This window comes from Ptychodera flava, chromosome 19, assembly GCF_041260155.1.
Source record: "Ptychodera flava strain L36383 chromosome 19, AS_Pfla_20210202, whole genome shotgun sequence".
In the NCBI taxonomy this organism is placed as follows: domain Eukaryota; kingdom Metazoa; phylum Hemichordata; class Enteropneusta; family Ptychoderidae; genus Ptychodera; species Ptychodera flava.
The window spans coordinates 29,288,637-29,314,084 of record NC_091946.1 but is presented as its reverse complement, the minus strand read 5'-3'; the positions used below and the strand labels follow the sequence as shown (position 1 = coordinate 29,314,084).

General features: G+C 37.7%; 2 protein-coding genes across 3 annotated transcripts in view; one reads left to right on the top strand and one right to left on the bottom strand.

Moving 5' to 3' along the window:
- Window positions 1–8,772, bottom strand: part of LOC139119195 (motile sperm domain-containing protein 1-like) — a 12,124-nt gene extending 3,352 nt beyond the window's left edge. The window contains exons 1-5 of the mRNA XM_070682873.1: window positions 8,603–8,772; window positions 7,131–7,366; window positions 6,540–6,615; window positions 1,940–2,172; window positions 934–1,092 (exon numbers count right to left, since the gene is read on the bottom strand). Of these exons, the coding sequence (XP_070538974.1) occupies window positions 934–1,092; window positions 1,940–2,172; window positions 6,540–6,615; window positions 7,131–7,284 (622 nt within the window). The 5' untranslated portion in view covers window positions 7,285–7,366; window positions 8,603–8,772. The remainder of the gene's footprint in view (window positions 1–933; window positions 1,093–1,939; window positions 2,173–6,539; window positions 6,616–7,130; window positions 7,367–8,602) is intronic.
- LOC139119194 (U2 small nuclear ribonucleoprotein auxiliary factor 35 kDa subunit-related protein 2-like) lies at window positions 8,759–25,448 on the top strand. Of its 2 annotated transcripts, XM_070682872.1 has the most exons (11): window positions 8,759–8,873; window positions 12,281–12,369; window positions 12,661–12,736; window positions 13,184–13,292; window positions 14,008–14,094; window positions 15,443–15,484; window positions 16,527–16,633; window positions 17,819–18,032; window positions 20,567–20,732; window positions 21,563–22,267; window positions 22,301–23,018. In XM_070682872.1, the coding sequence occupies exons 1-11, from the start codon at window positions 8,812–8,814 to the stop codon at window positions 22,840–22,842; spliced, it is 2,199 nt and encodes a 732-aa protein (XP_070538973.1). In that variant the 5' UTR covers window positions 8,759–8,811; the 3' UTR covers window positions 22,843–23,018. The 2 variants fall into 2 exon arrangements, with proteins under 2 accessions (XP_070538973.1, XP_070538972.1); XM_070682871.1 differs by having other exon boundaries at window positions 21,563–25,448.

The following is a 25,448-nucleotide window of genomic DNA, read 5'->3' as shown; positions in this document are numbered from 1 at the left end:
CATGAGTTTGTAATTGCAATCTTTTCCACCTGCATATTGTGGGTTATCTATCTACTCAAGTGCAAAGTGAAAAAATGTTTGATGATGTCACATCGTTATTGGTTATCATCCCTCAGATCACATACAGTACACAGATCTTTTCATGTTCATCATATAAACAGGGACATTTCTCAGGAGAAATACAAGGGCATTTCACAAGTCTTGAGTTGAGAGTAATGAATTAGAAATGTATCAAGGGAGTATTAATTGGAAAATACATGCAGACAGTTGTTTTACATGTAAATGTGTGTGATTGGAAACACATACTGGTAGCGAATATAATTATTGTGAATTTGTCTGTGCGGAAAGGTAAATAGTGTAAACCAGTGTTCCCACTAAGGCTTATTTGCGCGCTAATTGCGCATGTCTCCGACTGCTCTCGCAGTGAAATTTCATGTTTTGCGCAACTTTAGTCTCAGTCATTTCAATCGGTATTAGTTTTGGAAACGATAACTCAGGGCGAAATGTGCGATCTCAGCGTAGATTTTACTTCCGAGTTTCAAGTTTAGCGCCCGTTGGCGGCGCAGTTGCCACCAACGTTCATTGTACGTTGTGACGTACCTCAATAAATTAGCATATACATTAACGGACCCAGCTGTGAGGCAGTCAGGCGTATCTCAAGTTGCGTACCCTCTCGAAACCTTAGAGGGAACACTGGTGTAAACGCTATTTAAATGTAATTCTTTAATAGGTAAATTTCTGGTTGGCAAGCTTGGGCATTTCATAGAACTTTCTAATTTTAATCCAAAGGTCAGAATTAGTGTACCTCTCTGGTGCTAACACAATACCGGTACATTGTACACATATGTGTATGTGCAAGTACTTTCATGTTCATCTGAGGTTATGACACTAAATAAATAAACAACTTCCCTTTTTTTATGAAGTTGTACTCACCTAGAATATATGCAGCGATGAGTTTTTGGTTGACGGTGAGGTAGACGTATTCTGGCAGTCTGGAATCTTTCTCACCTTCAGATGGAAGCATCAGGGCAACGATACAGGATAAAGCTATCAGAACAATGATTGCACTGGGACCAGATCTGGCACGGCCAACTGTCAACAGACAAAACACATTGGAAAAAGCTTATGAACACCTATCTTTCCTTTGCATGCACTTACTGTATTAAGGTAGATTGCGCCTCCGGGACAGATATTCGGGCTTTTAAACTTTATCAATGCTATGCTGATCTGCCCTTTGTGGGGGTTCATTTTAAAGCTCTTGGTGAAAGAAAACTTTTCACTGTCTTAATTTTTCAAAATTTTTATTTTTCTCCATAGAGTTAACACAGGGATGGTGGCCATTTTGAATTTCAAATATCTGTACATCTTAGGAAATTTGTTTCCTTAGTACCAAAATTTGCACGGTGACCCCCGATTTTATTCTTGCTTTTGACAGAGAACGGTTGAAAGATTCATTGAGGAAAGTTTGAGCAAAAGTTGAAGTCTTTCGTTTTCGAGGTGCATAATAGTTTGTGCATCGAAAATGAATAACTTAAACTTTTTGCTCAAACTTCCCTCAAGCAAACTTTTGGTCGTTCTCTTTCAAGATCAAGAATAAAAATTGAGTGTCACTGCGCAAATTTTGGTAAAAGAGAAACAAATTACCCAATATTTACTCTCTCTCTCTCTCTCTCTCTCTGTCATATATATATATATATATATATATATAATATATATATATATATATATATATATATATATATATATATATATATATATATAATATATATATATATATATATATATATATATGCGCACGCACGCGCACACACACATACACACACACATGTATATTGATCAATACTAGCCAAATACCACTGGTGGTCACCAGAAAAGAAGCATAACATCAGCATTTGACATGAATAAATATTGAAAATGAAACCAGAATATATCTACATACTGCTTTTAAATGCGTCACTGGACTGAGAGTCCCTGCGCTGAGTTGCACGTCTCTCTGGTGACCGGGACACATCTCGCTCTGGTGAAATACGTAGCTCAGTACTGGATGGCAATAGGATGGCTGGGATGTCCTTCTTCCCGATCACTTTCCTTTGACCATGCTCAAAGATATTCAGGCGGAATTTATCCTTACTGCCTACGGAAATTTTTTGGACATCAGCATGACGGATTACTCTGAAACAAAATTGGTGAAAATTTTATAAGACAGGAAATCTGATAGAAGTGTTTGGCTTGACACGTGTAGTGGTTATGATGCATGGTACACTGTACTCACTACAGTATATGTGTGAGGTCAACATATGCATAGAAATATTCAGATATCAAAACATGATTACAATGACAGGTACATGAATAGCTATACATCATTTAGATGCAGAAAGGAAAACACCAACAACCATGGACAGACACAAACATCTTCGTTGTGATATTATGAAAAATAATAAAGAACAAAGAAAAATTAAAAATTACCAAAATAACACTAGGAATTGTGCCACTGATATGTGTATCTTCATGATGCAAAATTTCACAAATTATGTAAATTATGCAAATGTGCTACCCTGCTTTCCCCTGGGCCTGGGGAGAAGACAGGTGGAGAAACAAAGCAATGGGCAGAGACTAGGATAGTTCTAGCAATTTTTCAATACAACCGTCAATCTATTGAGCACAGTTTACTGATATGCCATGAGATTGTAAAATAAATCCCTACCATCATTATGTCTGATGATTGTGAACAGTTACCAACTCCACTGCTATTAAATTCCAACACTAAAGTAATTTGAACAATAAACTTATTCAAAATAACTGACGTAGTTGTTTTATGTCCCATAGAATGAAGATAAAATATTTAAATACTCAGTTCCATATTTGAATGAATAAAATAGAGACATATATGTTATGGTGCATATCATGACACATATGTTCAAAATGCAACACGTTATGGTGCAAATCTTGACACATCTGGTATGTTCAAAATGCACACAGCTGACACTGCTACAGGGTTGCTATTTTGACACATCTGTGTACACAATTACATTTCTATCTAAAAACCTTTGTCGAAACAAGGAAACATGATAGAATTGTTTAGATATAAACATCTACCTTTGTATATCTCTATGTTTATATCCTATGTGCATTTACTGCAAAAACAGTACCAGTAATATTTTGAAATTTTAAAGCCTTGGTTGGTAATAGACATCAACAAATGATTGCTATTTGTATGAAGGTTAGAAGAACCTCCTATGTTATCAGTGTTTTGAACGTTGTTTATCAGCTTTACCTCAGGGCAAACTGATCAACTCGATTGAAATTTTCAACGGGAAAAAGTGCTAACATCATGTAAATACTCAATGTCAGCAAGTACTAATGTGAGAACCAGGGATTGAGGATTGCGCCTTTAACACTTCCACCCCTGTTTTCCAGTATACTGGACCAGTCATCCTGAAGAAAATAATTGGAATGTACCAAACTTTTTGTGTTGAAAGAGTGGAATACAATACTATCCTCACAGACGTAGGAATTATGCAGTTTCTGATTTGATATAGTTTGGGTATTTAGACACCGTTTTGGTTATTTCATATCATGTCTAGAGTTAGCTGCCTGTCTTGCAACATGCAGAAAAGCATGGTCACCATAATATACAGCACATTTATGCTTACAGCAAGTATTGTATAAAGACTGATGGTGTAATTTCTAGTTCCTGCAAGAATGATGTTCAAATGAGGAAACAGAACTGCTATCAAACAACAAACTTAATGCTTTCTGCACTAAGTTTCTGATTTGTTTCTGGCCCGTGACACTTAACAAAAATAATGCAATTTTCTAGGTGTTTTTTTGCACTCTAATAACAGAATGTGAGGTAATGATCGATTTATATCCTTTTGTGAACCGACTTGAATTTTGTTGAATGTATCATTTGTGCTCATGACGTCTCAAAACATTTTGAGACATTCAAATTACGTAAACAAATAAAGATTATTAAGAAGGAAATTTGTTTGTGTTTTTATACATACATTGTTCCTGCAATGCATGCATTATGTTCTGGCAGTACTGTCTCCATAAAACCCTATTTTTTTTTGTTTTGTGGTCAAATATTTGGAGCTGTATATTTTTTATTGATATTAGTGTATATTCAGCAGACCAAAAACTTAGTAATTACAAATCATTACATCACGTTTCAAAAAACTTTCAACAGTTGGTATGGAGTTATTCAGTTGTGAATAGAATACAAAAATATTGTCAAGTTACATGTTGTGAAATTTGCATGAACTGCTGTTGAAAACTGAAATTCCACAAGACCTGTGTCACAGAAACATTGACCTTGGAATTGCTTCACAACAGGCAGCCATAAACCAGCATGACTGACCTTTAAAATCCCATAAAAATATACTTAAGTACCCATAAAACTTTTGGTGAAATTGATGGTGTTGCGGTACAAAAGTCGACTACAAGGGAACACAGAAGGTTGAAGGGAACTGAAATTATTTTTGAATCTTCCACATTGTGTTTTTACGAAATACAAGGTGTGCTACAACTGGTATCATACCGGTAGACCTTGTGGTTGATGATGCAGCTGTTACACAAGCTTAATTGTTCTCATTGGCTCAAAAAAAAATTTTGTGTGTTTTCATGGCTTGGTGGATTCAAGGGAATTTCAAAAATTCACTGAGTTCAGAAACCTTATACAGCAGAGTAGATTGTTGTGATTAACCCTGATATGTATGAATCTTACTTATGCTACATGCATTAAAGGACCAGAAGCTGTTCCTCTTATCACTTTTTCACATTTTTTTTGTATATCAATTGCAAGTTCATCTTCTACTGTCAAAAGCTTGTTGAGATACACAGCATTCAGCTTGTCAAGCCTTGATATACAAAACAAAAATTGTGAAAAAGTCATTAAAATTACACTTACTGGCCCTTTAAAGTCCAGCGCAGTCATTTGATTTTACACCACCAAGTCTTGTGACAGTTTTGATGAAGGACTAACTGTTTCGCAATTGTATTGTGTTCAGATGGTCTTCCATTACATCTGATGATTATAGACGCTTACTTATCACAACGCAATTTTCAGTTCGACAGTATGTTTTTCACAATGTTTGGTGGAAATTCTGATGTCAGGAGGGGGAAAAGATTATTCTGTGGGATAATGCAATCTTCAACAAAAATCACAGATTGTCTCTCACATGACTTATTACAATGTAGTAGATTTCTGAAGATGTACTGTTTCAACAATAATTTAAAAAAGTTTTTCACTCAAATCCAAATTAGAAATGATGTGTTAAATCTTCGTCAATTTTTCTGAAATGTTTTTGAAGTTTTCAAAGAAGATACAACCATAGACCATCGAGAAAATGAGGGATATAACATGCAAGTGATGTTTCTGCAGGATATGAAACTGACATGGTCATGGAACTTGTTCTTTGCAGTGGATAATAGGATTAAGTAAGGATTTACATTGAATAGTGACTTATTTGCATGTGTTTTATAATGTCACAGTTGTGGCCTTGAATCAAATCTAGTCATACATTTTGACAACTGATCCCTGCAATATACATATACATGCGCAACCAACTTGACCCTTAACAGCACTCTATGAAATTGGCCAGGGACATTTAGGTCAATGATTTACCATAACTTAACTAAGACCAACCTTGACTTTCATACTATCAAGATTAATTTGACATGTTTGGTCAGGATTCAAGACAGTTGCCAGTAAATTTGGAAAGTTTACTGAAGGAAAAAATATTGGAGAGGCACATATAACATGTACATGCACATGAATAAAGAATGATGCTGATAGGCTGAAACAGTGCCTTGATGGTAGGAGTATTCAAAATATTCTGGACATTCCATTCTGATCTACATAATCCAGTACATTTGATCTTTGATCAATGGTAAATGCTGTTAATCCTTTGTGATTTTCAGAATAGACATGTTTCTGCCTATAATAAAGAGATGTACATCCCTGGGAGTGACTGAACATTTACCGATATGCTGTTTGAATTCAAATAATCCACCAAAGTTTCGCCGTTTCATCACCACTTTAATCCCCTCATCCCCATTTCCCTATATATACTGTAGATCCGACTAAAAGAATAACCACATGCTGAACTCTGGAGATGAAATGGGTTAAATTGGATGAACGGATAGTATGCCAAATATGCACATTGCAAACTTTCAGAATTTGGATACTAAAATATTTCATTTTTTCCCTTTGACCATACTGTCTATGCTTTGACTAGAGTTCAACGAAGGACAGGACACACCAAAACAGCAGGTTGGTCCATCACTCAAAATCCCCTTTTGGATTTGTGAGTAGACATTTGACATTACAGGTGGCCATACATAATTGTAACAACTTCTATTTCAAAGTGTGCACTTGTACCATGGACACTCCACATATTTGCATTTAGCCCCTTCACTACTATGGTTTGGCCAAAACCTATTGTTATCACTGGTGAATGCGGGCATGTTAACAGGGAATTAGGGGTGAGTAGGTTGATATCATCATAAGCGAGGAAGTCTCTATACATTGTACTTACATATCAATGCAGCAGCCTTGTTTGATTGTACCTTCAGAGTCCACTACTACATACTTTTTTGGTGAGGTTGAAAGAACTGTAACAAAACAGGCAAAAGAAATATTATCATATATCTCCATGGTTTGCATACATTGCTGTACATTACTGAAATCTGTGCCAAAAAGATCTTGCTTTCCCTTCATAATTTCAGACAAACAGACAAAGACCATTATCCCGAAACAATAGCTTTTGGTGGATGATATGAGAAACATCACTGACCTACTAACACTTAATTTTCTTCCTTGTGGCACAAATTTCCCAGTGATTTCAACAATTTTATCTTTCAACAGAAACATTTGTGCTTCTACAAATCAGACATACTGATACCACTGACTGTGCACATTACATGACCATAGGCCCTAAAAACACTGAAATTAAAAATATTTGGCGACATATTTGTTGATGCCAAAATTGCAAGCATAAAATCAAACCAAGCATAAAATCTTAATATGTACAAAGTTATATATGGTTAGATTGGTATCGTCTGAAGTTCAAGATTGTTGACTTTCTTGATAGCTGTACACTATCTGAGCAGATAGTTTATTTTCTTACCTTTAAATTTCAGTGTAAAATCATATGGATTGTAAACAGTGAGAACCTGCTTGTGAGATGCTTTATCATCAGCGTAGAACACCAATTCTGTGGGAAAGACAAATACCGGCAGTTTACCCTGTTCTAGGAGTCGTGGATTGCTCCCAAGATGCATAGGGAACTATTGCCAAGATGTCTACTCTGCCGTTGACACACCAAATACAAACTGCAGAAGTCAACTGAGGGTGTACAAACTCCTGAAGAGAAAAGAAAAGACAACATGAAAACAAAAATAATCATAATTTATGTGCCAAGTTACAAATTGTAATACAATGCCTACTATACACACAACAGACCAGGTATTGGGATATTACTCTTCTCGAAACTTTCTTTCAAATATTTAGGTCTTGGTTAAAATATATTTCAATGGCCATAAAATACTTGATGGGGCGCCTTGTTGATGGTCACTTTAATATTCTTGCCTTGTAGAACCGTATATCGGCTATATAATGTGAAAAACTCAAACAAGTGCATTTTGTTACCCTCAGGCATCCCTGTAGGTATTAAAATTAAAAATACTATTTCTGTATAGTTCTGCATCATGTGAAAGTTTAATCCGTAGAACAATAAATTATAACTTGGTTTCTTTGAAGGACATCAACAATATTTGACTTTATGGACGCAACCGCCATCACATACACTCTTACTTGGAGACACATATTTATGCACAAATAAATACAAAGTGAAATGGTAATTTACCGTATTTACTTTATTGAAACAATACTATTGATGATTGCCTACATCTTGTGCGTTTTAAGGTCACAATGTCAAAATTGTAAACTTTTTGAATATTACAGTTCACTGTCCGTCTGGTTGCTTGTTTTTCATTTGTTTATTTTCCTTAGGGGTTATCAGTTACAATTTCCGTATAACTGTCACGCAGTTTGTTATTTGTTGTTTATAAACACAAGATCGTTGAACCGCACATACGCTGATGAGCACATTTTACCCTAGCGAGTTGCGGTTGTTGAAATACACCACTGTTGCGTCCATGGAAACTGTAAAGTGTTTGTAAAAAGTGAAATTAAACTGTCTACTCAAGCAGCAAAGACCGACCCACTTTCACCAATGTTATTCTGGGTCAAGGATACTAGCGCTGCACTGCATAGCCGACCGCGCAGCCGGCGGACTGCAACGCCATAGCCGTTTGGCCCGCCGCCGATAAAACAACTGCGAAAATCCCGCCTTGATCATTGAGTCAGACAGGGACAAACTACGTAAACAGTGTTTACGACGTGGCCATTGTCAACCCAACTCACAAAGCTTGCTTGGCCAGTCTACTTAGAGACCGGTAACCTTTAACCACAGTAAATCATGTAGTTTGACAACAACATCTGACCGAAAACAACAACAATGGATTTTGGATTGTCAGCTGCTGGTTACTCACTGAAACAAAGCACCTATTTCCGAAATCCTATGTATAATTGGCATACCTGTTTAGTTCCAAGGAGATACTGTGTCGTTCACAAGATATACAATCGACGGCTACTCAGTTTCTAAAAATATATATGATGATTGAAGCAAGTGCGGCAGAAGAGAGAAGACACTGAGCTGGCGACTTACACACTCACACCATCCACTTCCGCATCGGAACTTCAACAGTCTCGTGGCTAGCGAGATTACGCGAAAGACGAGAGTCAAAATGGCGGCTCCTGGTAATGCTTGTTCGAAGTCAAAATCTGAGACTGAAACTCCAAAAATGAGGTGGGACACAGACCTTCGTGGGTAGCATCACTCATGTTGGTCACGGTCATTGACTTTTATTTACAATCTCTCTTTCTTTTATGTGTGTGTGCTTACATGAATGAAATACATCTACCAATAAAATTCTCGAAACATTTGGCAGCCATGTGAGTCGAGTAGATTGTCACTCTACGGACCAGCAGGATTATTATGTTGTCTATCACCTCGGACGGCCCAAAGACGACTTCGAGGTGCTATACAAAGGGATGTGGCATATGTAGGTCATGCCACAGGGGATCTCAACCTGTATCGATGGGGTCCAGACACTTCACACGACCCACTTCGCCCCACACAACTTCGTCCAAAAACCATTTCGTACCAAAACCTCCTCGTCCCAAGTATATAAAGTACAACCTCGTCCCACGCGTCACGCAACTTTGCTCCAAGTTACCCCTCGTACAACCTGCAAAATTATAGCTCTACGGTGAGGCGGTCGGTGAGTTTTGGTTTTTGTGACCTCGCCCACCAGTAGCGCTACAATGCTGAGGGCCCTGTCGCGTTCCAAATAAGCACGTCGCTCATGACGCGGCATTTTGATGCGAAATCCTATATATTTCGGTCCTACTAATCACTGCCCGTGACTGCCCGTAGCTGCCTGAGGACTGCCCGAGGAAAAAGTGGGCCAAATTTCGCCCATTTTAACACTAGGCCAATAGGTTCAGTTTATATCATGCCCAGCCAACCAAAAATATCATTGATTGGCGTTAACCCGATGTTTTCTACGGCAGTTTTGGAACACGGAAGACGCCGGGCTTGAAGGACGTCGCCAGCTTGATACTGAGATCATACCATATAGTCCAAGAGGTGGCACAATAACCTCGCCCAGCGCGTACAGCCTGACAGTGTACCACCCCTTGCACTGAATGGTATGATCTCTCAATCAAGATGGGGACGTCTTTCTGGTCGAAAGCCTGGCGTCTTTCGGGTTCTAAAACCGCTACAGAAAACACCAAATCAATGATATTTTTGGTTGGCTGGGCATGATATAAGTTCAACCTATTGGCTTAGTGTTAAAATTGGGCGAAATTTGGCCTACTTACTCATCGGGCAGTCCTCGGGCAGTTCTCGGGCAGTCCTCGGGCAGCTACAGGCAGTCACGGGCAGTAATTAGTAGGCCCATATATTTACTGCATTTGGTCGCACTGATTTATCAGTACTGTTTTGTACAGTTTTGCAGCTACCCCTCGTACTAACACCACTTTACACCAAGTATATGCAATATGTACCACGATGGTACATATTGCATATCCTTGGGGCAAAGGCATCATAAATAGTACCTGTGTTGAAACAACAATGTATCACAGCGTTGTTTTTACTTACAACTTTGTAGCTGCAAAACTGTAGCTCTACGGTGAGGCGGTAGGTGAGTTTTGTTGCGACCTCACTCACCAGTAGAGCTACGGTGCAATGCTGAAGGCCCAGTGTGGCGTTCAAAATAAGCTCGTCAAACATGACACGGCATTTTGATGTGAAATCCCACATATTTACTGCATTTGGTCACACCGATTTATCACTACTGAAGACTTAACACTATACTACACAAACCTTGTTGTTTATGGGTTTGGTATTTGTTCAAATACGTCGATTGCGTTCCAAAAACATTGAGCGTGTTTCTGGGAGCCGCCATTACTGGAAGTTGGTAATGGCGGCTCCCAGAAACGTTTTTGGAATGCAATCGACGTGTTTGGACAAACACCAAACCCCATAAATGACAAGATTAGTGTAGTATAGTGTTTCATCTTCAGTAGTGATAAATCAGTGCAACCACATGCAGTAAATATGGGGGATTTCACATCAAAATGCCGCGTCATGTGCGACACGCTTATTTTGAATGCTACAGGGCCTTCAGCATTTTAGCTACTTGTGGGCGAGGTCGCAAAAACCAAAACTCCCCGACCACCTCACCGTAGAGCTATAATTTTGCAGCTAGCAACTTTGAAGCATTACAACTGTAAGATGTCAGAACATTTTTGCCACTACCAACCATTTATTCTTGCACAAAACCACAAATGGTAGAATTACAAACGAGACAAATGCAAACTACAATGCTACAACTCAGGTGCCTTGGGCAGAATAGCCCATTGTCATTTATTCAAAATGTGTACACTTTCAACACTTTAGTCCTAGGATGACTGAAAGGTGACGAAAACTTTGATGGCACTGGTTGGATATTTTCAGCTTTATTGGTTGGCGACATTTTGGGGGCGGAGTGGCATTGTCTTAGGGGCGAAATGATTTCAGGGCGACATGCCTCCTGGGGAGAAGAGGTTTTGGTATGAGATTGTTTTAGTGCAAAGTGGTTTTGGTGCGAAATGGTAGGGGGTGAGATGGTATGTTGCGAAGTGGTTTGGGTGTGAAGTGTCTGGGAACCGTATCGAATTACAAGTGACTGTTGGTTGGACAATAGTCAGTACACTATAACCAGACCCAGGAAAAAACCTCGAGCTGCTGTACTGCAGCAAGGTCCCTCCACTGAATCGTTGTTCGGCTGCAACGGATGTTTCGTCTCTCGTGCTCTATAGGTCCTAACCAGGTTGATGTATAATAGAGCACGAGATCTGAACCTCTTAGGGCTGTGTGTTCAATTGTTTGTTGTTGCTACACCCTGCACCCCCATGCATGCTAAAGATAAAGAAGCAATGCTGGCAACAGAACAGCTAAGGTCCAATTTGCACCACAGGTGCCCATGAATTGGGTAGTCTGCTTGATCGATTGATTTTCTGCTCGATCTATCAATCCCATGCTTGATCTGCCTGCCACTGCAACCTAAAGACTCCCAAGGTGTGAAACAAAACCACTCAATAAACTCGTTGCTCAAGCTTTAGCTTCTGTTTAGCTGGTTGCCCATCCTAATGAAGACATTCAGACTAGGACAGTCAATCAATGTGTGGTTTCGGTTCAAAGATGTACCTTTCCAGTCAAATAAAGCTGATATACAAAATGGGTTCACACAGTTGCCGTGTTTGCAAGAGTGGTGGTGTCTTACCAGATTTTTTCTTAAGGGAGCTGCTTCTTTGTGTGATTTTTTGACATATACACAAACAGCTTTCAATGCTCAAACCTTACATAGTATACGGAAACAGCTCTAATTGTTTTTGCTAGCATGTATCGGTTTCAGACAGGCTATTTTTCACCGACTCCCAGCTCACTCAAAATAGTCAGTGTGGATACATAGTTCATGTTGGGGTGGAAGAGGGATTTGGCCCATGGAAATAATTTCTGAAAATGATGTTCAACTATTTCCAATCATGTGTGTTTTGCTGTAAAAAAGATAGAAACGCAACAAAAAAGAGACTGTGGGACAGTATGTATATCTTTTTCTCAGATGTATTCTAATCACAGGCTAATCGTAATTATTTCTCTCACAGTCATAAAAAATTCAGAGCGCTGTTAAAAAAGCAGAAAAGGAAAGAAAGAAGGAAAGCAGAAGCTATCAAACGTTTAGCTGATGGAAAAGGTAGGTCTGCTTTTAGAGCTTGACAAATGTCTAACCGTAGTAGATCTGAGTCAAATGTATGGTTGAAATTTCACAAAAAAACAATTATGTTACACAGCATTATGCAAAATTGAAGGTACATTTACCCACAGTCAGACCGTGATGTACCATAACTTTTTTCTTTATCATAAACACTTTCAACACCGTGGTTAAGTTTAGACCTACACCCTACTGATAGTAACAGTGAGACTGGACTGTGGACTTGTCTACGGGCAATTTTTAACCATTTTAACCATTGTAAAATATTTTTAGGTGATCAGGAAGCTGAATGCAATTCTGATGACATTCAAGAAAATGCAGAAGAGAGTATTTTGCAAGAGCAGGAAAGGTAAGGAGTATTCTAATATGTTAAAGTTGATAAAATATGTCCTTTTGGAAGATGCTTTATCTAAACTTCAATGCTTGGGCTACCGTAATCATTTTGTACAATCGTCAAAAAACACTCATAAGTTACATGCATTGTCCAATTGGCCGTCATCATGACCTGTACACGACCTTTCAACCCAGTGTTTTTGATGGTGTGTAGTATTGCAAGTTCAGCATGTTGGTGAACAAAAAATGCCAGTTTTCAATCGAAAGAGAGTTATCCATGGCAATTCTGTTCAGAATCCAATGAAATGGCAATTCTGTTCAGAATCCAATGAAAATGGCAATAAAATTGGTTGGTGCCCAACAAACTTTTGCAATGGAGGGTCATGTGATGGGACATAAACACGGGCAATGTTTGGCTGTGAGATTCAACCTTGGTTGCTTTGCTGTTGTCTTTGTACGACAGGATCAGACTACATCGGGAATGGCTTGAAAGGGAAGAGAGAGCCCAGCAGGAATTCATCAAAAAGAAAGAAAAAGAAGCAGCAATCAGGAAATACCAGGAAGAACAGGAGGTGAGAAAAACTCCATAGAGTTGTTTTCTCTGATGAATTAATCATATTGATGAGAATGTATATCTTTGCATTGTTGGGTTTGAAAATCAAAGAAATGTGCCTGTAAGTGTAAATCTTTAAATAAATACCAAAATACAGTCCAAGGGTGTCAAAGCCATATATCATTGTCTTCACAGACTTGTTTTTATCAAACTTTCTACATATTGTATGAGTTTTAACAAAATGTGTCTGTCATATGTCGAGAAACACAGCAGTCTTGGAAATGGAATGAAAATGTGATTTTTCAATGTACCATGTAATGTATCTATAGATATATGTGTGCATTTGGTATACATACCAAACATAATTCTTTGTGTTTGTTGCAACTATTTGTTTCAGAAAAGCAAATTTCTATCTTTACCTTTTACTCAAATAATATTAAGAGTGTAGGTTACAAAATTCCAACTGAATACTACACACTGTGATTAATGCATGAAATATCTTCAAAAGATCTTTGATCGAGATTGGATGCACACAAACCAATGTGACAGTCTTCTGCCTAAGTGAAGGATTATGCTTAGATTTGCGCTCAGTTTTCATAATGGACAGCTTGACAGGAACAACACTCTATAATGAACCATGGATTGGAATACATAGTCACCAATCATCACTATATTCATTTGATGTTGTCAGTATCTATTTTACCATTCTGTTTTTCCATTTCTGTTTGCCCCAGCGTCGCATCAGGGAAGAGTGGGAGGAGAGAGAACGACGTGAAAAAGAAGAACAAAACAAGAAAGCAGAGAAGGAAAAAAGGATTGAGGTGACGGCAATCGTGACATTGACATTGGAATATGCAGTACTATTAGATATCCAAATAATCATTAACCATGGTTTTTGTCTTTCATTTTCTGTCAAATATATTTCATATTACGCTTTTTAGACCATGATGCAAACAGAAAGTTTATTTAAAGTCATAAAAGGAAATATTGAGAAATCGGCATGTGTAACTTCAATGTGATAATTAAATTTCATTCATTCTTACTGAATAATGTTTCAAGTTTGACCACTGGGGGCGCCTTGCTCCATATTCAGGTGACAGGTTAACAGTGGAATTCATTGTTATTCAAGAATGAAAGAAAAGTGCTGAAGACTTAAGGGGACAAAGTCGGCCATTTTTCATGAATTTTGTTTGTTACGAGATACTACTTTATATTGTTTGACATGTTGAAAGATTCGGAATGAACGGGTGACCATGCATATATACGACCCTGGTTTTAGACAAATGAAACCATCGCGAAAATGAATTAATGGTCATTTATATTGTTTGACACGTTGAAAGATTCTGAATGAACGGGTGACCATGCATATGTACGACCCTGGTTTTAGACAAATGTAACCATCGCAAAAATGAATTAATGGTCATGACCATTTATTCATTTTCACGATGGTTTCATGTGTCATGTCTAAAACTATAAATTGTCACTACATCCCAGATCACCAAATTGCATACATACATTGACATTGCAAATATCTGTTGACCTTAACCCTTCAAACACAGTACGTTCAGATATTGGTGCTTTTCAACTCTCAACGAGATGTTGGTTTCATGTGAAAACTTGTCTGAGACAACAAAACTGTATCTTTTACAAATTTCTAACAAAATTTCTTTTCAGGATTTATGCAACCAAGTATTTTAACATGTATTACAGAAAATTATTGTGATCAGCTGTCATTTATAAAAATGTACATAATGTTTTGTGTAATTGCTAATCAGTGGCTGAAATAGAGGAAATCAAACATATATTCATATTAAATATATATCAAATTTATCATTCAGAAATACCTTATTTCTTTACCTCAGTTTGGTGGATCATTACAGGTACAAAGGAATATTTCAATTTTCATCTTTCTACATTAATTTTATGAAAGATCAATTTCCATAAAATCAATTTTTTATGAAAGTATTTTGCAGTCTTGTACACATGTACGTAAAATGACCGATTTTCAACAGATGGTACACTGTATATATTGACATGCATATTAAGAGAAAACTCCAACGTGATCCTGTGTATTTGATTGGATCTATATTGTCTCTGTGGCAGTTTTCTTAACCTATGTGTATTTCAGAAATCTTTACTCTAAATGAATTTATTGTCTTTAACAATCAGGATGTTTTGAAGAGTCTCAGCCCTGGTAACGATGATGATGAGGTGAGAACTAGTTTAGTCATTGATGTAGATGGAGAGCTGCGAATGTTTGCAATCTATGCTGCAAACCTGAACACTCAACTGTCATTGCATTCGAGTAGTTAGTAGAGCACAGTTGCAGAGTCAAATCTGTGAATGTTTCTGTGCACTAATGTGAGGAGAGAGAATTAACCTATGACATATGTACAGTACAAGTCAGGAATTGGTTTCCAACTGCACTAGCCCGGTGCCAGCGAGGCGTTAACGCTCTCTAATGCATTCGTTGGCCCAGCGTTGGTGCCTAACCAGTCTGTGTTTTCATTGTAGCACACAAACAAGAGAACACACCTACAGAGATTTCAAAGATTACATTACGTGGCATACTAGCTGTGCCAGGTGTAATGAAATGAAATGTAACATAAAGTGCATACTCATAGGAGTAACGAGTTGAAATATTGTATACATATTAACTGGCCATGAGCGTAACAGCGTACACTAGTTAAACAATGTCTGAGAGTTGCCCCAAAACAGTCTGTTTTATGAGGTCATAGGCTGAAGAAAACACACTGCTTTGGGTAATTGTCTTGCCCATGGGAAAACAAACATATGTTGTTACCTGTACAAGGCCAGTCAATATGTGTTTTGTAACGTACCTCATCCAATTTTCTCTCCAAAAATCAAGAAGTTCCTCGGTCATTCTGTTCAGATACCTTGTTAATAGTTCAAGTTGCCTGTCTCAAACAAATTTAGGAGTAACAAACAGAGAGGAGCTTGGAAATCTGGCAATGATAACAATAGAACCAGCATAAACAGTAAAATGTAAGATGCAAGTAATGCTTAATGTGGTAATCTTTACTCATGCCGTACGAGTTGTACTCCCAGATCCAGTTTCACCACGACGGTTTGGCCTAGCCTTGCAAAGCCATTGTCATCAATGGTGATTGTGGACCTGTTTTCAGGGAATTGGGGTGAACGTGGTATGTCAGAACTTTTAATGTTCTGGCAACATATGTAACATTTATGTATGGAAAAAACATTTTGTATTAATACAATCATTATTGCATAGGACGAAAGGCCCAGCCACAACCCAGAGGCGCCGGCACAGATGCCAGGCAAGCAGAGAGAAAACTGCTCATTTTACCTGAAGACAGGTGCATGCAGATTTGGTGACAGGTATGAATCTTGTAAATCATCGTTTCACAGATATTTGATAAATGTTTTGAGTTTTGACATAACATCTTGATTTTTGTACAATGGTTACTTTTTGACATTTATAAATCAAAGGCGGAAGCAAGTATACATATATTTACCATCTGTTGATTCAGAGTGGAAAATTACATCCTGCAGAGGGGCGAGCAAATTTTCAGCTGAAATTTTACTGTTACCTGCCTAATTTAGAGAGTGGAAATAATTGCAAATTTTGGGTAACTGACATCAGAGGGAAGGTATACTGGGTGTGTAAAACATAATCATCAGAGCAGGTACCACTATGCTTGGGCTGGCAACTTTTCAAATATCCATGCTTAGGTGTATGGTGGTTATTCTCTGCAAGTTCAGTACAGTGATTCTTGGCAGTAAAAAGTCTTCACCTAAAAGATTTTCAATAAAGGGAACTGGGAAAGTAAAATGTTCGAATGGAGGTGAACTGTGGTATGTTCATCTCTGACAATATAGACAGAGAAACAGATTTCAGTTTGTCTTAACATGGCATATATTAGGAGTCACAGGTGATTTACTATTGAGGAAAATGGTCGGGACCAGTGTACCTCATACCTACACTGAATTTCTGAATTCTTGTAGGAATAGATTAACAGTCTCAATACCAGTGTGTTGGTTTTGAGTTGTTTGAAAAATAAGACATTTCAACTTTTACCACCAGGTGCACTGATTCAGTACCTCGTAACCAGCATTGAGGGCTAATTTAATTTTAAGTCGTGTTTACTGGAAATGATCTACATTACATTACTACATTATAAATTGCCCACTTTCATTGACTACAACTTATAGTGTAATGCACTCAGGTGCAATGCAGGCTTAGAAAAGGCTGTGAAACCGGAAAAATATGCATGGGAGGAAGGCAGGACTTTCCACCAGTTCCCTGACGTGGCCATGCGGAGAACATAGACTGGAGGGCTTTGTCTATGTGGTTTAGCAACAACTGAGCCTGGTACAAAACCGTTTTTCAGAATAAAACTTGTGTTTTAATCTCAAGGAATTGTCACCATCAAATGACGCATGACGCAGGCAATTTTATGATCTTAGGATGGGCTTCCTTCAAAGAGTTATTTTAATGGTGATATTGGAGGATAGAAGGACAAACTTTCTGACCTCATGTGAATGACCTTTTTCCCTGTGTAGGTGTTCCCGATATCATCCACCAACCACAATCAGCAATACCTTGATGATTCCCAACATGTTCAGTAACTTTTCCATGGAACAGTCCATTCGAGATGAATATGACACGGATATCAGTCTGGAGTTTGATGAAAGTGATGCCTACAAGGATTTTATTCTATTCTACGATGATGTCTTGGAAGAGTTTCAAGAAGTTGGCGAAGTTATTCAGTTTAAGGTAAGGTACCCTGAATGTATTCTTGCCGTAATGGTTGAGTTTGATAAAGGGTGTGTTAATCAACGTGCAAGGACTGCAAGAGGTGGCACCGTACCCATCTCAGTGTGTGGTGTGCAAGTAATATTGTAATCCGAAACGTTAAGTGATAAATTGATCCCATAAAATTGCCTGCTCATTAAAAGTGCAACTTGGAGAAAAAAACAAAGAGACTGCGTGCATAAAACTTCATGGCAATAGAGAGAGTGACTCACTTTGCTGTCAGATTTTGATCGTAAATTCATTGCCAAAATTTTTGAAACCTGTCGTAAGTTTCCTTGTATTACTATTAGGCAAATGGCCAAAAAGTGGCTGGGTATGACTCACTAGCATCCTTCAGAGCCTATACAAGAAACTTAAGATGTCCTAACACAGTTTTTCCACATGGAAGAATATTACACCCTTATTCTGTTATCAGTGGAAATAATTGATGGTTAAGTGCCAAGACCGTTGCTCATTTTATAATCAATGTAATCTGTTACTAGTCAAAATGCTGGAGTGAAATAGCAAGCTTACCTATTGTCAAAGACTCTCTTAAAATGGCGTCATTTTGTACACATACTGTTACGCTGAGTCAGATTGTCCCAAACTGGATACTCCATCACTCAAGGGCACTTTGTGCACTTGAGGGTAAAGAGCGCCCTCAAGTGACAGAACTTCAAGCACAAGTTTGTTTATGAAAACAGTCTCTAAGTACAAGATGTAACTACATGTGTCATCACTTTATCCTGTCTCTGTGTACATCCCTTCATCATACATGGAAGTGTCACTTGGTGAAACTCAAGTATCAACTTCAAAAGCCTTGAAACATAATTGAATTTGAAAGCAGAAGAAAGGTTATACATTGTAGATCGTATGATCATTTATTGCTTGAGTGCATAAGCTTGTGGGTGAAATACATGCTTTCCTATGGTGGGTGTTTGAAATAACTAGTTAGAATTGTTTATGAAAATATTGATTTTAGTGGACTAGAGCAATGACAAAAATTATTTGTTCATGAAGTTTAAACAATAGTCATGTGTGATCGGCTCACATTTTCCTAAGAATTGCTGTTTGCTTGATCAAAGCAGTGATTACTCTTACATCTCAGTCCTGCAAATTCACATGAGTAAAATTCACTGAATGTGTGGAATATGACCAGGTCTGAGAAAGCAGTCGGGAGACAAAGTCATCTAATACTATATACATATATGACTATTTTATTCTACACTAATAATAGACAGTTGCTACATACAGTAAAGCATAACACTTGGGTGAGAGACCTTGCATAGAGTCCAGTGACAGGAAGTGTCGCTGTTGAGGGTAGGAAATGTCTCTGCCTTGGGAAGGCGAGGTTTCCTGTAGATAAAGCACTTTTGGCGGGAAAAGGTGTCTATGAGTCACGAGAAAGGCACATGATGGATTACACATATTGTCTTAGCAGAGGAATCTCTGGTTGGTAAAATAAACAGTGATAGGGAGTGGTGCCTCAAAGCTTAGTCTCAGAAGGAATGCTATCTGAGTATCTATAGTTAGACACTGTACTAATAATGACGTTATACAATAATATATTCCCTAAAACTGTGAAGTTAATTAACCCTTTGAGTGCCAAAATCAGATTACAGAAGAGGTTAATGATCAAACCCAGTTTGTTTTCTGAATAATTGCAGATTATGATTTTAAAAAAATCTTCCTGCTCCAGTTGAATCTTTTCTGCATATATGTTTTTGATCACCATACCTCTATAAGCATTCAAATATGAAATCAAAGCCACTGAAATTACCTTAAGGTAGGCTGTACCTTGGGGACATATATTCTCATGTTCAAGATTTTACAATATTGTACCTTTCTGTTCTATTACTTGTGGGGGCTCATTTTGAAGTTCGATGAGTCACATCATCTTATTTTTGTTTGAATCAAAAATTTGTATTTTCCCTTTGGAGTTAACACAGGGATGGTAGCCTTTTTGAATCTCAAATGTCAGTAAATGTCAGGCACTGTCCCTCCAATCATTGTGTGTCAGGTAACTTGTTTCTCTAGTATCAATATTTGTGTGCTAACTGGTGATTTTAATTCATAAATTTGAAAGAGAATGGTTGAAAGTTTTTTTGATGGCAGTTTGAGCAATAGCTGAAGTCTTTCAGTTTCAAGGCGGGTACTACCTCATATGTAATTTTGAAACAGATTCTGATATTAAGAATATAGATGACTAAGATGAGTATCAGATTAATGATTTATAAAATCAAATGTAACCTTCTTTAGGTTGTACAAAATCAGTATTTGAGCTTTCATCCAAATTAACTTTCAACTAAATGAAAGCTCTGAACAAAACAGAAATTGAAAGTTTTGTAATCTCTCTCATTCAAACTTTCAACCATTGTCTTTCATGACTGATAATAACAATTAAGGGTCATTGTGCAAAGTTTTGGATCAGAGAAAAGTAGTTACACAGAGAGGGCTAAGGTTCTACATTCCAGTGTACTGTATGTATTTTAAAGAAACCCATTTTTGCCCCCTAGGTGTGTTGTAATTGGGAACAACATTTGAGAGGCAACGTATACGTCCAGTACGCCACAGAGGAAGAGTGTAGCAAAGCCATCAATGTCTTCAATGGGAGATTCTATGCAGGCAGACAGCTGACTTGTAATTACTGCCCAGTATTGAAATGGAAATCAGCCATCTGTGGTAAGTGTTAACATCTTGTCATACTGTACTGGTATACCTATTTGATAATTTGATGTGGAAATAGACATTTTATTTACTGCTACCGTTTCGATGACACATTCAAGTCCCATGAGTATTGAGGAACTGTGACTTCCTGAAAGAGACAGTCATCAAATCTCACTATGCCCGAATACATATGCATGATCAGTCCTAACCTGAACACTGGGTCTAGTCTTTAGCATGAAAGCAACAACTTTATTTCGTAGGGCTCTCCCATAGCTTTGCTTTGCAACTGGACCCCTTGGGATTACGTTAATTCGTAAAAATTTGCTGCCAGTGAAAGTTGTATGATAATTAATCCATCTCCAATAGTCGGGCGTATTACTGGAACACCATGCTTGCTTAAATATCACAGTTCAGACATTTCCATGACATCAGATCAGCATCCCTAAAGGCTTACTGTAGTACCATAGTTCCTTACTTTACAATTTTGTTCGAGAGCTGCCATGCCAGATGAATTTTTTAGTGTAACTATATTTAACCCTTTGAGCGCCAAAGCCAATTTTTTTCGGCTTTATAAAATACACCCGTCTATTTTTTTCTGATTTTTACTAAAATTTTAATAAAAAAGTGTAGCCAATGAAATGTAATGTTCATTTGGTAAAAATTATCAAAAAAAAATACAAAAAAATTCAAAAAAAATTAGTACAATGTTGCACTGAAATTTTGGCGGGAAAAATTACAGCAATCAAAGGGTTAAGTTGATCTATGAGCTTGAATATCAAATATTTGTAATTTTAAGTATTACAACATTCCTTTATTTGAATTTTCTCTCATTTTGTGAATTTCAGGTTTGTTTGCCAGGAACAGGTGTCCCAAAGGCAAGCACTGCAATTTCCTCCATGTGTTTCAAAACCCTGATGGCCAGTTTAACAACGCTGATAGAGACTTCTATAGGAGAGACAATAGAAAGAACTTCTCAGAACGCAGAGATAGACGTGATGATTTCAGGAATTATGACAGACACTACCGAGACAGTGATGACAGATGGAGAAGTAGAAGAAGAGGAAGAAGCAGAGATAGAGATGATTACTCAAGGAGTCGTAATTTTAACAGTCCGGAAGAAAGAGATAGACACAGACATCACAGAAGGAGATCAACTTACAGAAGCCGTAGTAGATCTAGAGAAAGGGAGTTTAGAGACAGGAAGAGGCTGAAGAGAAAAGACAGAGATCGCAGTCGCAGCAGAGAAGGGGACAGATATTACAGAAGACGTGAGAGAAGCCTAAGCAGGGAGAGAGACAGTAATGATGACAGGAGAAGGCGCAGAAGTCATAGTAGGGAAGACAGAAGCCACAGCAGAGAGAGAGACAGAAGTGATGACAAGAGGAGGCACAGAAGTCATAGCAGGGAAGACAGAAGCCACAGCCGAGAGAGAGACACAAGCCACAGCAGGGAGAGAGACAGAAGCCACAGCAGGGAGAGAGACAGAAGCCACAGTAGGGAGAGACATGGAAGTCATGGCAGAGAGTGGGTCAGACATCGCAGCAGAGAGGGTAACAGACATCACAGCAGAGAATGGGACAGAGGTGACAGACATCACAGCAGAGAATGGGACAGAGGTGACAGCATGGAGAGGGACAGAAGTTTAAGCAGAAGTGAGAGCAGAAGTCACAGCAAGGAGAGAAGTAAAAGCATCGACAGAGAGAGGAGCAGATCTCTCAGCAGAGAAAGTGACAGAAATGTGAATGAGAAACATTACACAAACGAAAGAGATATCGGAAGAAGTGAGGACACAAATGATACCAAGTTCAATACTGATGATAATCTTCGTGTTAATGAGTTAAGACAGAGCCCTGACAGCCATAGTAGATCAACAAGTCAAGACAGGGACGGCAGTCTGAACAAAGAAGATGATAATGATAGAAAAGACAATAGTAGTCATGGTGACAGTAGAAGAAAACATAAGAAAAAACACAAAAAGCATAAACACAGTCACAAACATAAAAAGCACAGTCGCAGACACGTGCAAGAATCAGGAGATGAGAAATGCAGTCAGACGTCAATGACAGACAAATACCAGGGTGAGAATGAAAATCATTTTGTAGAACTAAATGCAGAAATGAAGTAATCCTTTATTGATGCATGTTCAGTGTTTCTCCGATGTTGATAACGACATGTGTTCGCATTGCTTCTGAGACACTCTTTTCACATATGATGAATAACACAGAACAATTCATGGATGGAAACATGTTTACTGCCAGGGAGTTTGTGGAATCTCAACAACGATAGAACTCAAGAGTTATTATGCTAGGGCTTTTCATACATTTAAAGATACTGACTCTCAGTATAAACAAGTATTTTGCCCAGTATGCTGACTCCGTCGCATTTTCTATGGTTTCATGGATTCTCCTCGTATGTCTTCAGTTAGTTCTGAGAATTAGAATTTTCTGTTAATTGCTCTGTAAATCTATTCAGTTTTTGTAACACAATAAAATGGTTGTGTATGCATGTTATGGAAAGTTGTAAGGACTGTTTCAGTTTTACATTCTGGTCTGGATTCTCAACATGTTGCAAGAAACTCACAGTTTTACCAATATTAGATTGTCTGGATGGTGAAATTGAAAAATACTACATCGACACAATCCTAGGGGGTCCAATTTTCTTGGAAGTTAAGCCGTTTCTTTATCATCCACGATTGAAGTAGGATTTTCACATCTTAGAATTCAAGGTTATCATTTGATGTAGCTTTTTTAAATGCCAGAGTCTAAGAATCATTGGCATGACATTTTCAAATGCAGTCAGGGGCCTAGCTTAAATTCCCCAAATGTCCAATGACTCAAAAAAAGCCCCTCCATACAGGAAAGTTTGTTTCTTCAGGGTGATTCGGAGACTGCAGTTGAGAAATATGCAAATGTTCAAGTTGATGTAACATGTCTTCCCCCTGGAATGTTTAAATCACACACGATCAGCATTTACTCTGTGTGTTTGCAGTCAATATAAATCAGCCTAAAAAGCTATGTTGTCACAAACTACACTAGCAAATCTGGTTTGAAACATTTTATTACAACAATAACACTGGTGTGTGAAAAGTTACAATAAAATTGTAACAATGTCAGGACGTTGAGCAAGTATTTTCGTCTCAGAAATGAAGTGAAGATTTGCCTTAGAAATTATGTGATACATAAGAATGACAAGATTTGCAATTTGTTGGGTACTTTATACAGTTTGACTGACCCTTTATCCATGGGATTTTCTGTGAAAATGCGCAGGTTTCCCGTCAGACATTCAACTGCCCATTGCTAAAGTTGCCATTGATTACTAAAGAATACATAAAAGACATGAAAAGATTGCCTAAAAATGGCCGAGAAATTTGACAAAATCTTTGTAGGGTAGAAATGGCACTTTGAGACTCTTTTGGAGATCAGTGAGGAATATCTTTTGAATCAAAAATGAATACAGTAAATCATGCATGGTCTTGTTGAATTTCTTGCAGGGCAAGATCGGCCAGGGCTACTATTATAGATCCTTTATCAATTTAAATGACAAATTTTGATTTTCACTGAATTGTGATTGTCATTACTGATTTCAGTGAATCACGCTGACTTTAGGATTTTCACACTTCAAATGACCTTTTGATGAACTTCACAATTTTTCAATTAGTACTTCAATGAATTTCATTGATCTTTCATTAATATTTGAATGATCCTGGATAGATTTCCATATATATTGAATTACCTGTATCACTGATGTTCAATGAATAGTGTTTCAAGAAATCCATAGATTATCCAGTGATCAGTCAATGAATAAAGGCAATCTGTCAATGAGTTCCTTTTATTCACAATGAATGAAATTCATGTATCTTCTGGTAAATTGCAATCATATCCAATGGATTCCAACTTTTCATTGAATTTCAACCCATTAAAGGGACAAAGTCGGCCATTTTCATGAATTGTGTTTGATACATGATACTACTTATATTGTTTGACATGTTGAAAGATACTGAATGAATGGGTGACCATGCATATATTCGACAGCGGTTTTACACACGATACACAAAAACCATGGTCACGACCATTAATTTATTTTTCGGAATTGTTTCATTTAATTTGTCAAAAATTGGGGACGAATATATGCATGGTCACCCATTCATTCAGTATCTTTCAACATGCCAAACAATATAAGTACGTATCTCATATTAAACAAAATTCATGAAAAATGGCCGACTTAGTCCCTTTAGTGTTTTTCAGCGATTTTCAATGACCTTGCAATTATTCCTACTCAACGTCAACAGTCAGTTTATGATTTTTTGTTCATTAATGAATTTCAGTGATCTTTCACTGAACGCCAATGATCAAGATACAAAATTATTTTTTTAACCTGCCAGATCTTAACCCTTTCACCCCCAGTTCCCTGTGTAGAGGTCCAACTTAACCATTGAAGACAATGGCTTTGGGACATACCATGGTGTTGAAAGGGTTAAAGGTATACTGTCACCTGTTCCAATTTTGCCACAGTTACCATGGAAAGAGGAAATCTAACCAATCATAGATTTTAAGCACATGGGCATTTTGAATATCGAGGAACGCCCCTTTGACCATATATGGGCATATTTAGATTACAGGTGACTGTATACCTTTAACATCAGTACTTTATGAAAAGGAACATTATAAAAAAAATACATAAATATTCAAAATTATTAAGTTGTTCAGCAAAATAAATATTGTGTTCAACATT

Coding starts and splice junctions, on each gene's coding strand:
- LOC139119194 (XM_070682871.1), top strand. CDS start 8,812: ATGGCGGCTCCTGGTAATGCTTGTTCGAAGTCAAAATCTGAGACTGAA. Junction 12,370..12,660: donor ACGTTTAGCTGATGGAAAAG/GTAGGTCTGCTT, acceptor AAATATTTTTAG/GTGATCAGGAAGCTGAATGC. Junction 16,634..17,818: donor GCATGCAGATTTGGTGACAG/GTATGAATCTTG, acceptor TTCCCTGTGTAG/GTGTTCCCGATATCATCCAC.